At 35.4% G+C, this 12994-nt stretch overlaps 1 protein-coding gene across 1 annotated transcript; it reads left to right on the top strand.

The window, feature by feature from the left end:
* The first annotated feature begins 380 nt into the window (after positions 1-380).
* On the top strand, positions 381-12646 carry LOC132563864 (uncharacterized). The gene is made up of 2 exons (XM_060228621.1): positions 381-449; positions 8224-12646. The coding sequence occupies exon 2, from the start codon at positions 8320-8322 to the stop codon at positions 10372-10374; it is 2055 nt and encodes a 684-aa protein (XP_060084604.1). The 5' UTR covers positions 381-449; positions 8224-8319; the 3' UTR covers positions 10375-12646.
* Positions 12647-12994: the final 348 nt, after the last annotated feature.

The raw sequence follows: 12994 nt of genomic DNA, 5'->3' as shown, positions 1-12994 counted from the left end.
AGAAGCTCTACCAATTTTCAGGACATTGAGCACCAGATTACACAGCTTTAAGCCAAAAAGGTCTTCGTAACAATTGTATCATTTACCTATCGATAAAAATTATCTAAATCAGAATGTAATATTTCAGAGAGATACGTTTGCCTTTTCTTAAAATAACGTTATTAATCAATGAGTTGGGTCAATTTCATTCATTGATGTAAATTTATTTATTTTTTGAAGAAAGTGTAATTACTTTCCCTCGTGTAGCCCACCAAGGCACTATAAGGTATCCTTGTTGAAGTATACGGCTAAGTGCTCCGTCAGAGTGATAATACGACAACAATATACTGTTGAGTATATAAACTTTTGAGATATCCCCTGAATGCCCTTAGCGTCGGGAGAAGGAATATATTTAGGTGTGTCTCAGCTGACCAATAAGATGCTGCAGTATTACAGGCCATGTCGATAAAGTAAGTTTTTTTTATCTCTTTCCGGAGAAATTACAGCAGGATTTCTCTGAAAATTTGATGATTTAATAATATATAAACCATTTCGAATGCTGTAGCCTATCACGTTGGCATGTGTGGTGCATACGTTTACCTTATCAGTAATATCGCTTACTCACACTTGTTGCTCAGTCTACAGGTAGGACAGGCACGTCATGAAAAATGTGCATTTATCAATTCAGTGGGAAGAATACATCGTCATCAATTAAAATATTCTCATTTCAAACATAGCTTTTCATTTAAAAGATTGCAATATGAAAATATTGAACTTCTAATTACTAATGGTTTGTCTTTTTGTTTCCCCTACATTCTGTTATGACTGATAAGCTAGACCATTCAAATTCATGGATATGCGTATCCATGTACGTAGATGAATCGTCAGTAATATGATATCTTTGCTGCCTAAATATTTATATCAGCCGGAATAATATTCATGTGGTATTTTAAAGATCTTTTATTTCCTTGTATATTACTTAATTCGAATGCTGTGTGTTGAATAGGACAGAAACTCGTTGTCTGCACTTGACCTCAATCTCTACGTCTTGCCCGACTCCAACGACCGTCCTCTGTATCATTTTGTGAAATCTGACTCGTAAACTGAAACTACTGGTGATAGAAAAGTGACCTGACTTCATAAAATGAATAATTCATCTATAACTTCTTAGCGACTTATCTGGGGAAAATATATTCGAATAATATCACAATGTGGTATGGGAAAGGCAAGATTTATGTACAGGATCTTTGTGATAAATAATCAGGGTCATTGTAACAACTAACTAACAAATGAAAGAAAAGAGACAATGTAGGTAAGGTTTCCGCGTCTAAATCTTCCTTGGATTGCACGTTAGGCTTACAGTCAAAAGGAGGATAGTATTCAAATGTTTGTCGGGACAATGTCATCTATTTTCAAGGCTTCACTGAAAAACTAGAAATAGTTTGTTTTTCTATTTCTATAGAACAGTAGTGACAGTATTTGATTCGATTTAATGTGTTTATTGCTTATAATATCAATCGACATCTAAACATCGATACAAATGGTTATATTTTGTCGCATGATATAATATCATGATGAACGACACTTCTGAAATATCTTTGTGAAATACACAATACACAGAATAATTCTGCATAACTCAACAATATGATAAATAAGATATTGTAAAATGTACTAAAATTCTACTATCTTACTTTTTTGATTGCCAAGTGAGTAGATAATGTATTTTTGTGAAGGCCTAAGGATGTTTCCTTTTACATCGAAGTGTATATATATTAGCGTAGCTACATATTACTATCTGCAATTTGTAAATACACTTAAATTTAATAATAGATATCGTATTATATTGAATAATGCCTGAATTTGCATCCTATAGAACATACTATGTTCTGGCTGTTACAATAGAGGCAACACGATTGTTATTCATACTTTTTAATCCAGAAGAGAGGTTAGGAAAACAGATCGCTATAGCGCCAAGGTTAATATTAGAAACTGCTACTGCCTAAGTCGTCCTATTACACACATGATAATGTAGTACTTGTTCCAACAGCCAACGTATGTATGCAAATAAGAGACGAGATTGACAAATAGGTAAGGTCCTACACAAACTTATCAGTTACAGTGTATCTGTCATAGGTGTCATTTTAGCCAGGTTATCAGAGGACTTAAGAACAACAATAGATAGAGCGACTTCCCCGTCAAAACATAAATGTGTGAACAGATTACTTTTAGAAACAAGTTTGACTTTATTCAAATTATTTTTAAACATATATCCACTTCCTGTATGTTCAGGTAACTGTGACCACAATGAAACGGTAAATCGTGTTGATGAACCTGTATCTAACGTCAATATAATTCACGTACTTTATCTTAATCGTTCAATATGATAATAAATCAGTCCGTTTTTATAGTCACTGTGGTATTCCATGTTGTGAGGTTCTTATCTTTGACCTTGTATACGTGCTGACCTAGCCACACTACAAATATATATTACGTTACACGCTCATTAGCGTGTACCAGCACATGTTCTATTTTCCCCTGTTGTCGTGTTAGGAGCCGGAGTGGTACAACCGATTTCAGGTCTCATTTTGATTGTAAGCGTTGAATAAATTTTCGAAATAAAAAATCCCGATGACCATGCGTGCCTAAGAGCTGTTACACTGAAATACTGTCCTTTTATCTTTATCCTTTCAAACATTTTTTGAATTATGTAAAATCCTTTGTCAAAACACACGCAACATGTTTTTTTTATATAAAGAGAATTGTAAGTACATAAAACTGTACAAAAATAGTAACGACTTCCAGTCACGCTTTATTAGAGGAAACACATTCGATATTATTATCTGTTATATGATATACATATATGTAACAGTCAGTAGAAAGTTGTATTTTGAATCGAGACAAAATTGTAAAATTGACAATAATAGTAAGTATAGAAAACTGACTAAAATATGAATGGCTAAAATAGACAGGATTCACAAGGTTTTTTTCCTTTTTCTAGCGATGTGACAGAAAATATCGTATGTAAAAATCAAGTAAACACATCTGATCTAGTTGAATGTGTTGTCTTATCCAATGTAAAAAACCCATTATATCCTGTAAAACACAGTAATGCCAATGTTTAGACAGACTGTAATGTTAATGATTGTGGAATGAATTTCATACACGAAAATTGTCCATCTATTCACTTATGTATGCCGATGACTCTGTTCACACAGTCACCAAGTGTCTCACAATATAAGTTAAACGCTTTACTAACGTGAAATGATAAATGGATGTTTACACTTAATGTACAAAAGACAAAAATCGTTATCTTCCGGAATGGTGGTCACACTTAATGTACAAACAAATAAAAATATACTGTTATTAATGAAGAAATTGAATTGTAAACGAGTATTAATCAAGATATTGAAGATGAATTTTAAACCATTTTGAAGAGTTCATTTTATTCTGATTTGCGCATTAAATACATGAGTTCGTACTATATTTGTAAATTTAGCATATTTAAATTTTTAAACTTTTCAAGTCGCTCAGTGTCAACCATGTTAAATAAAATAGGGAAATTCTTACATATTGCATTTAAACGAATTTCCAAAGCACTATAACATATATTTCTTGATGTTAATAATGTGATTGTTCTTTCACTCTCCAGTACAACAACTGATTATTGATGTAATAATAAAGTATTTGGCAGCGAGTACAAATGGGTGAATGCGTGTGATTGGATAAGTATGTATCCGAGCTTGCAAGTGTTTGTTTCTAAGATCGTGCATAGACTATTGTGTAAGAACGACTACATATCACTCAAAAAGAAACTGAACTGAATATTCAGTCTAGATGGAATGATATAAACATAAGCAGGCAATGAAGTGATCGGTATTAACTAGTTTCTCCAAAACACACACAGTCCTGTAATATTGTAGAAGGGAGGAAACAGCGTTTTCTCCCTAAATACGTCGACACATAGTCCTGTGATATTGTAAAAGTGAGGTAACCGCGTTTAGTCATTAAACCTATCGACACACAGTCCTTTGATATTGTACAAGGGAGGAAACAGCGTTTACTCCCTAAATACGTCGACACACAGTCCTGTGATATTGTAGAAGTGAGGTAACAGCGTTTAGTCCTTAAACCTATCGACACACAGTCCTATATCATTGTAGAAGGCTACTGGCCAATCATCATTACCATGGAAAATTTGCTTATTATGACATTTGTTTAAAACATTTAAACATATCTAATATTCTACAACAAACACACAAGCGAACAGCACCTTTTAATACCAATTTAGAGTTACCTACAGTAGCGCTAAAATGAATTAAACTGCATCATACAGTGGTTTCGTCCTTCTAAGACTCGTTAGTGATGCTAAGGGCCCTTTTTCAAGCCTATGAGGCGTCTATGGAAATTCCAAAGTGATCGAAAAAAAAGTCAAAATCTAGACGGAGAAGTGCAGTAGTCCCAAAATCAAATAAATTTCAGATAGTTTTAGAACAACGTCAAGTGCAAGTGTTTATTTTCAGTTGTGTCACTATTCGAATTTGATAAAACGTGGCCTGATGGTTATGGCAAACCTTGGTGACCACCAGCACTGTCTTCCAGCCGTTTTCTCAAGCATGAATTCAACTACAGCATACAGTTGTATTCGTCTTCTTGGAATAGTCAGTTTAGCCTTGTGGCTTTGAATGTATGTCAATCCATTTATTTAAACAAACTCGAAAGCAGGAAAACTAAAAAGAGGTGAAGGAGGCCAACGTCCTGTGAGTGGTACTAGTTGGTAGATGTATCGGTAGAGGAATCCTAGGCGGATCTCAAAAGCAGTTAATATCAAGCTCCAGTTGTTTACAGGCTGGTTAGAGATAGCCAGTAGTTAAGGAAAAATTGCAAATTAAATCTAACAAAATTAAAAGAGACTCTTGATTATTTTACAGCTGTAGATTTGTTGAGACAGGTCATTTTTTATATTCTAATTGTTGACAGTATGAATTATCCAATAACCAGTGTTTATTCAAAGTAACCTTTGAGCAACCCGGGCCACATACTACTTACCAGACTCAAAAAGTCGTTTTAAACTTTACTCACAGCATTTTTAAATGTAATTGAAGAAAATCTGTAAATTTGCTTCCACATGAATTCTCACACTTTCCCAGTAATGTGTTGATAAGCAACCACTCTATACTAAGAAACAAGCAGCGGTTTTTAGATGTTAGAAGTGAATGTAAAGAACATTTAGACACTTCTCAGTATTTCGTACTGCTAGAGGAGGAACTTTGTCATAGACATATGCAATAAATTTTATTGATTCTCGGTTGCTACCTTGGTTACCAACGGGTTTTTAGAAAATGTCATGTTGTAACAATAATTAATATCGTTTCTGTCTGCCTATATTTCATTGCAATTGAAAAACTTTGTGTTACAGAATTAATAGTTTGGACAATTACCTGAATATATAGCAGTATATAGTGGAGAAATGAAACAAATGATTTGTTGAATTTTAAAGGACAATGATTTCTTTCCGCATCTTAAACAATTTAATGTTGTCATAGCAACCAAAATTTGAAATTTATGAAAAACCCTAACTTTGTGTTAACAAACAGTTTCACTCGTGAATCATTGAATGAAAAGAAATTTTGCAAATTCTGAACTATTGAATAAGCGTTCTAAATGCAAATGCAAGCCTTATTGAATACCAGTTTTAGATATCTAGATAGATAACTAAGTTTGGAAGACAGAATAATTTTCAGAAGTTTTGATTTCAGTTGATTTTCCCAGTTTTCGATTTATTTCATTTTTTGTTTTTGTTTTTTGTTATGGTCGCAATTGCATTTTTCAAATAATGATGAAGAACATGATCAGAATATTGTATAATTACATGTACATATGTCAACTACTTGAAGTAGATATATATAATTAAATTTTCATGTTTTTTTTTCGGGTGTGGTTAGTTGTCCTGGTGGCCGATAAGTACAAACACAATCGGACATTTGAATGTCTAGTTATTTCCTCTTCACCTCATTTCCTGTGTAAATACAAAGAGGTAGAGAGGATCATAACACACATTGGTCGGAATATTTTTTAAACATATTAATTAAAATGAGACCAAAAATTCTCTAAATGTGATTATTGTAGTCAGTATCTTATCAAAATATTAGCATATCTATGCAATTCTATCAAAACATTTTGTTTTAAAATGCAACAGAATAACTGAAAAAAAATATGCTTCCATACCTCATTATTTGTAACAAAATCGCAATTTTAGAGCGCTTAACGGCAGCTATAAACAACCATATTTTAGATGAAGTAATTATGATTTAGCATAATTCTCCATACAAATAAATAGTGAGGGTAAAGATAAGTGGAAACTTGAATGCTCGGATGGCACAGAATAGTTTGAATGTTCCGGAAAGCTCCGTGTTGATTTACCTGATGTTAGTAATGGGAGAAAATTATTGATATTAGTATCCTGTTGTACGCAAATGAACATTTCAATCAATATATCACTATAAAATTGTTGTAGATTTGAATTAGATAACAACGCAATATTCATGTTATGCGTGGTATCACATCAGTAATACTAACAATTCAGTTGACGAAATCATCCAAATGTATCATTATAAATCAGTTCCTGTATGGATAACAATTCAGATAATGTCAATATTTACATGCATACACCATGCAGAAGTTTAAACAGCAGTTTTACTATGATGATATTCTTATAAAAAGATTTAATTATCAAAGTGTGAAGCACACTACTTTGTTAATAATAGATGTTTCCAAATTTTAGAGGTAAGTCAATCAAAGCATAATGTGTAAGCCTCCCATACTCAAACCTTAGTCAGAATGAGAAAAGAAAATTTATTGTTATACTGAAGAAAAAAACACACCTAAATACACGTTATTTCAAATTTACTATAGCTTACTGTTCATGATATATATATGTACATCTTTCTCAATCATCTACTGCTAAGGTTTACAATTACAGCTTAATTACTCACGTGGTTCCTAATAATCGAATACAACTTGACCGTCATACGGATGCTTTCATTGATGTTCAAGGTCATTTCAATTATCATTGTCTTAATGAACTTTTTAACTAAGATAAACAAATTGTTTTAGGATGAAACAATGAAAAGACAGGATCAAGATTAGACAAATAAATTAGGATTTCAGGAAATCACAATAGGACCTAACATCAAGGTCGGTTTCACCATGAAAGGATTTAACTATATTGTACATCACTAGTCGCCTTATAATCGTATGCCCCATCCCCTTTGTTATGTAGGAGAATAATCCATTCTCTCTCTGATGGAGGCCAGTAAGAACAGATCTTATAATCTTGACCTTTTCATACAAAACTGTATTTGGGGAGTTCGTCATATGCCTATGATATAATCGGACCGAAAACAGTAGTAGATTTTTCAGTGGAAATAAATAAGAAAGAGGTGCATGTATCTGGTCAAAGATGTAACACATATAGACTCCCATCCATGTGTATTTAGGGCAAAAGTTAACATGTGGTGTTAGGAACATATGGCACATGCCTTTGTATAACTACCAACACCGGGCTCCAAACAATTTAGATGTCACAACCAAATTATAAAATGGATTCTTTTGTTATATATATCTGGCACAGTTTTGTTTGCTATAATGAGTTCTATTAGACATTATTTTTGTAACAGTAAACCTGACCTTTGTAAGTCCAATCTCAGCTTGCATTGCCAAATATCTCTACCGGTGTACTCACCGATTTTGCCAGCATACAAAGACACTTCCACTTTGTCGAGCGTGCATTGTTTTATCTAATTTCCGTAACATGATACAATTGTAGTTGTATTTACTAGAATTAAACTCCCTTCCTTATTTATCAGAATTTGTACATTGTTTACTAGTATTCAACATGTGTTGCTCAGTTAAATCGTCAGGTTAGGTCGATAGTCACATCCATTCTGGTAAGCTTTATCATCATCACTGGTTTATATACACAACTTACATTTAAACGAGTAATTTGATAAGAACGCTCTATCAATTTTTAAAAAAATCTAACATCAGTTCAATACGATATCAGAATTCTGTGGAGATTACACTTCTCTCTCCTGTACTTGTTATATGATAATTATGCATATACACGTACATTCTAACCCGATTACATTATTTTTTTTATTCCGAGTTTGATCGATACAGCATGCGCATGTAGTGATAAAGCTATGTTTACTTTGTTTGAATTACATTCTGCTATTTATTTTCCAGGTTTTGTTGACATGAGTTTCTGGCCCTGTCTCGTGTGTATCGACCAGCTTCCGTGAAAAGCTGTCTCAGTGAGAGCTGACCGTCTGTGATGTCCGAATGATGCAATCTTCCCCAAACGGGTATATATTTCTTGATATCCCTTACATCATCCTTCAATATATTTACGTTGTGTGGCTATCTGTCTACGACAATATGAAGAAATTAATGGCGGGAAACCGGAAAGTTCAGAAGCGGAACCGAAAATTGGCAATACTAACATTTACCATTCTGTTAGTTATGTATATGACGTCAAAATACACCGTTACTCCGAGATTTACTTTCACAAATGAAAACGTTGACGTAAAATGCATTATACCAGATCTTAATCCTTTTGATAGATCTATAAAAAAATTTGAGTGGCATCCGAATAAAATCAAATGTGATGACAATCCAACGCTTGTGTTTGTGAGTGACGATGGATTGCTTCAGTACAACGATACAGCCTTACAACTGAACAATTTGGTGGGACTCGCATGCACTTACAGTGTTGTTAGTAGGCAAAAGGGAAACGATGACTATGTGGACTTTGGACCGGAAGTTATACTCAAAGAACCTACAAGAGTAATCGGAGATTACTTCCGGGTTAAATGTCAAGATTCTGATTCTAGAAACATTTACGACGTCATGCATTATCAGATTGATTCGAAGACTGTACAGGAAACTCGACATATACAGCGAGAAATGGATGACAAGTTCAGCATTTTGATTCTTGGTGTTGATGCAGTCTCCAGATCAGCAGCTATACGAAAGCTACCAAAAACGATCTCCTACCTCCGGAATGAAATGAAATCATTTGAGTTCAAAGGTTACATGAAAGTAGCTGATAACACTTTCCCTAATGTCGTATCAATGCTGACCGGGAAAAAGGCGTTTTCGAACGAACTTCCAACCGAGGACGTCACTTCAGTTCATTTTGACGGTTATCCCTTCGTGTGGTATGACTTGGCTAAAGCTGGGTATGCCACTCTTTTTTCGGAGGACTACGCAGATATCAATATGTTTAACTTGGGTAAAGCAGGTTTTTTAAAACAGCCAACTGACCATTACATGCGTCCCTACTGGCGAGGAATTAAAAAAGTTGACTTACTAGGCACTCTCATCAACTCTGCTTTAATAGGTTTCGAAGATAAAAAATTAGGTCTGAAAAAGACATCCACTTTGTGCTACGGAAACACACCAAAACATGTTCTATCCTTGAATCACACTAGAGAATTTATCAGACGGTATAATCACAAGCTGCGGTTCAGTTTCACTTGGCTGAACGAAATCAGTCATGACTATGTTAACTTCCTGGAGTTGGGGGATGATGATTTTAAAGACTTTTTCAGGTGGATCAATGAGAAAGGGCATTTAGATAATTCGTTTGTTGTATTTTTAAGCGACCATGGATCGCGGATAGATTCTATTCGTAACACTTACATTGGTCGGATAGAAGAGAGGATGCCGCTTCTGCACATCGCGCTACCGCGTAAGATTCGGGATAGATACCCATCACTTGTGCAACATATGGAAGACAATACACAACGTTTAACGACTCATTATGATTTCTATGAAACATTACTCGATATCATGAATTCCAACTTCGATTCTAAATCTGGAGTACCGCCGTCAGCTAGGGGAATCAGCCTTTTTTCACCCATCCCAGAATCCCGGTCCTGCGCACAGGCAGGAGTTCCTGAACACTACTGTGCATGTTACAGCTCTGAAGAAGTGTCAGTCACTTTGCCGCTAGTACTCAAGATAGCTTCATTTGTAGTTGATGAAATAAACACCATTCTAAATGTACGTAGTGATCTTTGTGAAGTAATATCATTAAGGGAAATTAAACACGCCGAAAAGATTGATCTTGGCCTTAAAGCCAATGGAGATGTTGAATTTTTCACCTTTCGACAGTTTTTTGAGGAGCCTGAGAAACAGGAGGAAAGGTATTTAGTACTTTTAGAAACCATTCCCGGGAACGCTCTTTTAGAAGCGACAGTTCTAGTTGACAACCACAATCAATTTCAGTTGTTAGGACAAGTGAGCAGAACTAACAAATATGGCAAACAGTCACACTGTGTCAGAGAGGATATTCTAAGGTTATACTGTTTCTGTAAGGTTGCCGCGTCATGAGGTCGTTACGCAGTAATAACCTGTGTAAACAAGGTATTTTTCCAGAAGTCTTGATAGTTAAGTACAAAGTTAAAGAGAACAACCTCACTTGACAGATGTTACGTTTACAAGGGTTATAAGTTGCAGATAAATCTACAGTGCGGCGTATTTAGTCGAAAATTGAATCCCAACCACAGATGAAGTATATAAGTCAAATTTTAAATCCTCACGGCTGTGTTTTATTCGGAAGCCGAATCCTCACGGCTGTGTTTTAGTCGGAAGCCGAATCTTCACGGCAGTGTTTTAGTCGGAAGCCGAATCTTCACAGCAGTGTTTTAGTCAGAAGCCGAATCCTCACGGCAGTGTTTTAGTCGGAAGCCGAATCTTCACAGCAGTGTTTTAGTCGGAAGCCGAATCCTCACGGCTGTGTTTTAGTCGGAAGCCGAATCTTCACAGCAGTGTTTTAGTCGGAAGCCGAATCCTCACGGCAGCGTTTTAGTCGGAAGCCGAATCTTCACAGCAGTGTTTTAGTCGGAAGCAGAATCCTCACGGCAGTGTTTTAGTCGGAAGCCTAATCGTCACGGCAGTGTTTTAGTCGGAAGCTGAATCCTCACTGCGGTGTGCTTGTCGAGAGATATTAATCCTCACGGCAGTGTTTTGGTCAGAAATTGTTTTCTCACAGCAGTAAAAACCTCTCTGTACTGGTAACAATATATAAGTTTGACATTCATGCCAGTTTCTAGGAGTATTCATTACTCAGAATGGAACAAAGAGAAATGTCATTTAACCATGTACAATATTGTTTATTTTAACTTACATGTAATTTCCCCCTTTTATGACTCATTTGTTTATCTTATTACGCAATCGTGTCTCTGTCGGTACACAGATCAAAAAGAAATTAATTCCAACACCGTATCCCTTACTTTTCCCGCTTGTATGTATATGCAGCTGTGTCCCTGTTGCGAGTCCTGTATGCACAGCTCGTGAAGTGAAGTGTGCAATGTGTGATGTTGAGTGTCCGTGGAGTGCTCCTGTAGAGTACGTGGCCTTGTGTGTACAGTACGTGGACCTGAGTTTACAACAGCACGTTGTCTTATGTGTACATTAATTGACCTTGTGTGTATAGAACTCTGTACTGTGCGTACAACAAGTGGTCCAGTGTGTACATGACGTGGTCTTGTATTACAGTATGTGACCCTGTCTCTACAGTACCTGGTCCTGTGTTAAGAGCACGTGATCCTGTGTTTATATCCATGGTCCATGTACCGCACCCGTTCTTGTGTGTACAGTGGGTAGACCTGTATGTAGAAAACGTGGTCCTGTATTATCAATACGTGTCTTGTATTTACAGAACATGGTCCTGTGATAACATAACGTGGTCCTCAGTCTTACAGTTTATCAATATTCATTAAAAACAATGCATAAATGTAATTATCATTCGGAACAAAATGTTAACACAGAGGGAAGCTGCAGGTCTACTTGTACATGTTCACTTTTAATGATGCAAAATTCAATGTAAACTATGTACCTCTGCAATGAACATGGTCTGAAAATACGAACAAAAATCTATAGTCATGTGTATATGTTACAGTAATCTTGTGTCTCCCTTCAAGTCTTTTGTTCCACTGTACTCATTTATCCACTCATTTAGCCCTTCCGTTTTAAGGTCACGGAATGCACTTGACTCTAATACCAAAAATATACACCTTCCTACACGAGTTTCAATAATTGCCTTCAAAACCAAAACGATTTTTTTCAAAATATCTGATTATCACTTGATCGAATATTAAACATTTTACTAACCGGACTCCCGCCATAATTGCAGCACTTTAAATGATGATATGTTTAATGTTGAAATTATCAACTATCCAAATCTTACATAAGGTTGTTCTAATGAAAATGTTTATCATTTCTTTTTCATATGTCATAGATTTAATGGACAAAGATTAAAAATGTTCCGAAACCTTCACAGTTTTTTGTCCCAAACTTACAGAGTTATTTAAACATGTCCAACACTTCCGATCGAGTTTTAACTCGGCCATGACCTCATGTCTCCTTCCCACCACTACTCTTTATTTTCATTGTCATCTTGTCAGTTGTACTATTTTACACATGAATACAGAGCTCTCTATTTCTCTCGTGTGTAAAATTGAATTTAGTTAAGCTATCTTATGTTACATATGTGTGTATGGTGTACAAGTACTTGTATTCATAGGACAGGGCGCTAATAATGTTCTTTTGCCTTATGCCCAATCAATTTGTTTATCTTGCCAATAAAATATTATCAAACTGAGTCTTTGGTACACGTAGTATTACTATGCTAAATATAATAGCGAACACTGGGCTCTCTGAAGGGCTATAATGAATGAAGTCACTGAGGAGGGTCAGATGATTGCATCAAATAAAAATAAATAAACTTTTAGAAACTTTTAACCAACACTTAGCACTGAATAGGTGAATCGTTTGTTTGAAAAGTCAGGGTGACGTCCTCAGGGAAATTTTCGACCATATTCGGAATTCAGTCGGCCCCACCTACTCCGAGAGATATTGAGATTTCATCCCTGTCAGACTGGATTACCTACCTTAGTACAATTTTCTCCGCTAGGCTGTTTGTTGAAACTTTAATATTTCGCAGGACTAT

This window comes from Ylistrum balloti, unplaced genomic scaffold (genome assembly GCF_031769215.1).
Source record: "Ylistrum balloti isolate Yb309-2 unplaced genomic scaffold, AGI_CSIRO_Ybal_v1 Utg371890, whole genome shotgun sequence".
NCBI classification, from domain to species: Eukaryota; Metazoa; Mollusca; class Bivalvia; order Pectinida; family Pectinidae; genus Ylistrum; species Ylistrum balloti.
This window is presented reverse-complemented; position numbering and strand designations above follow the sequence as displayed.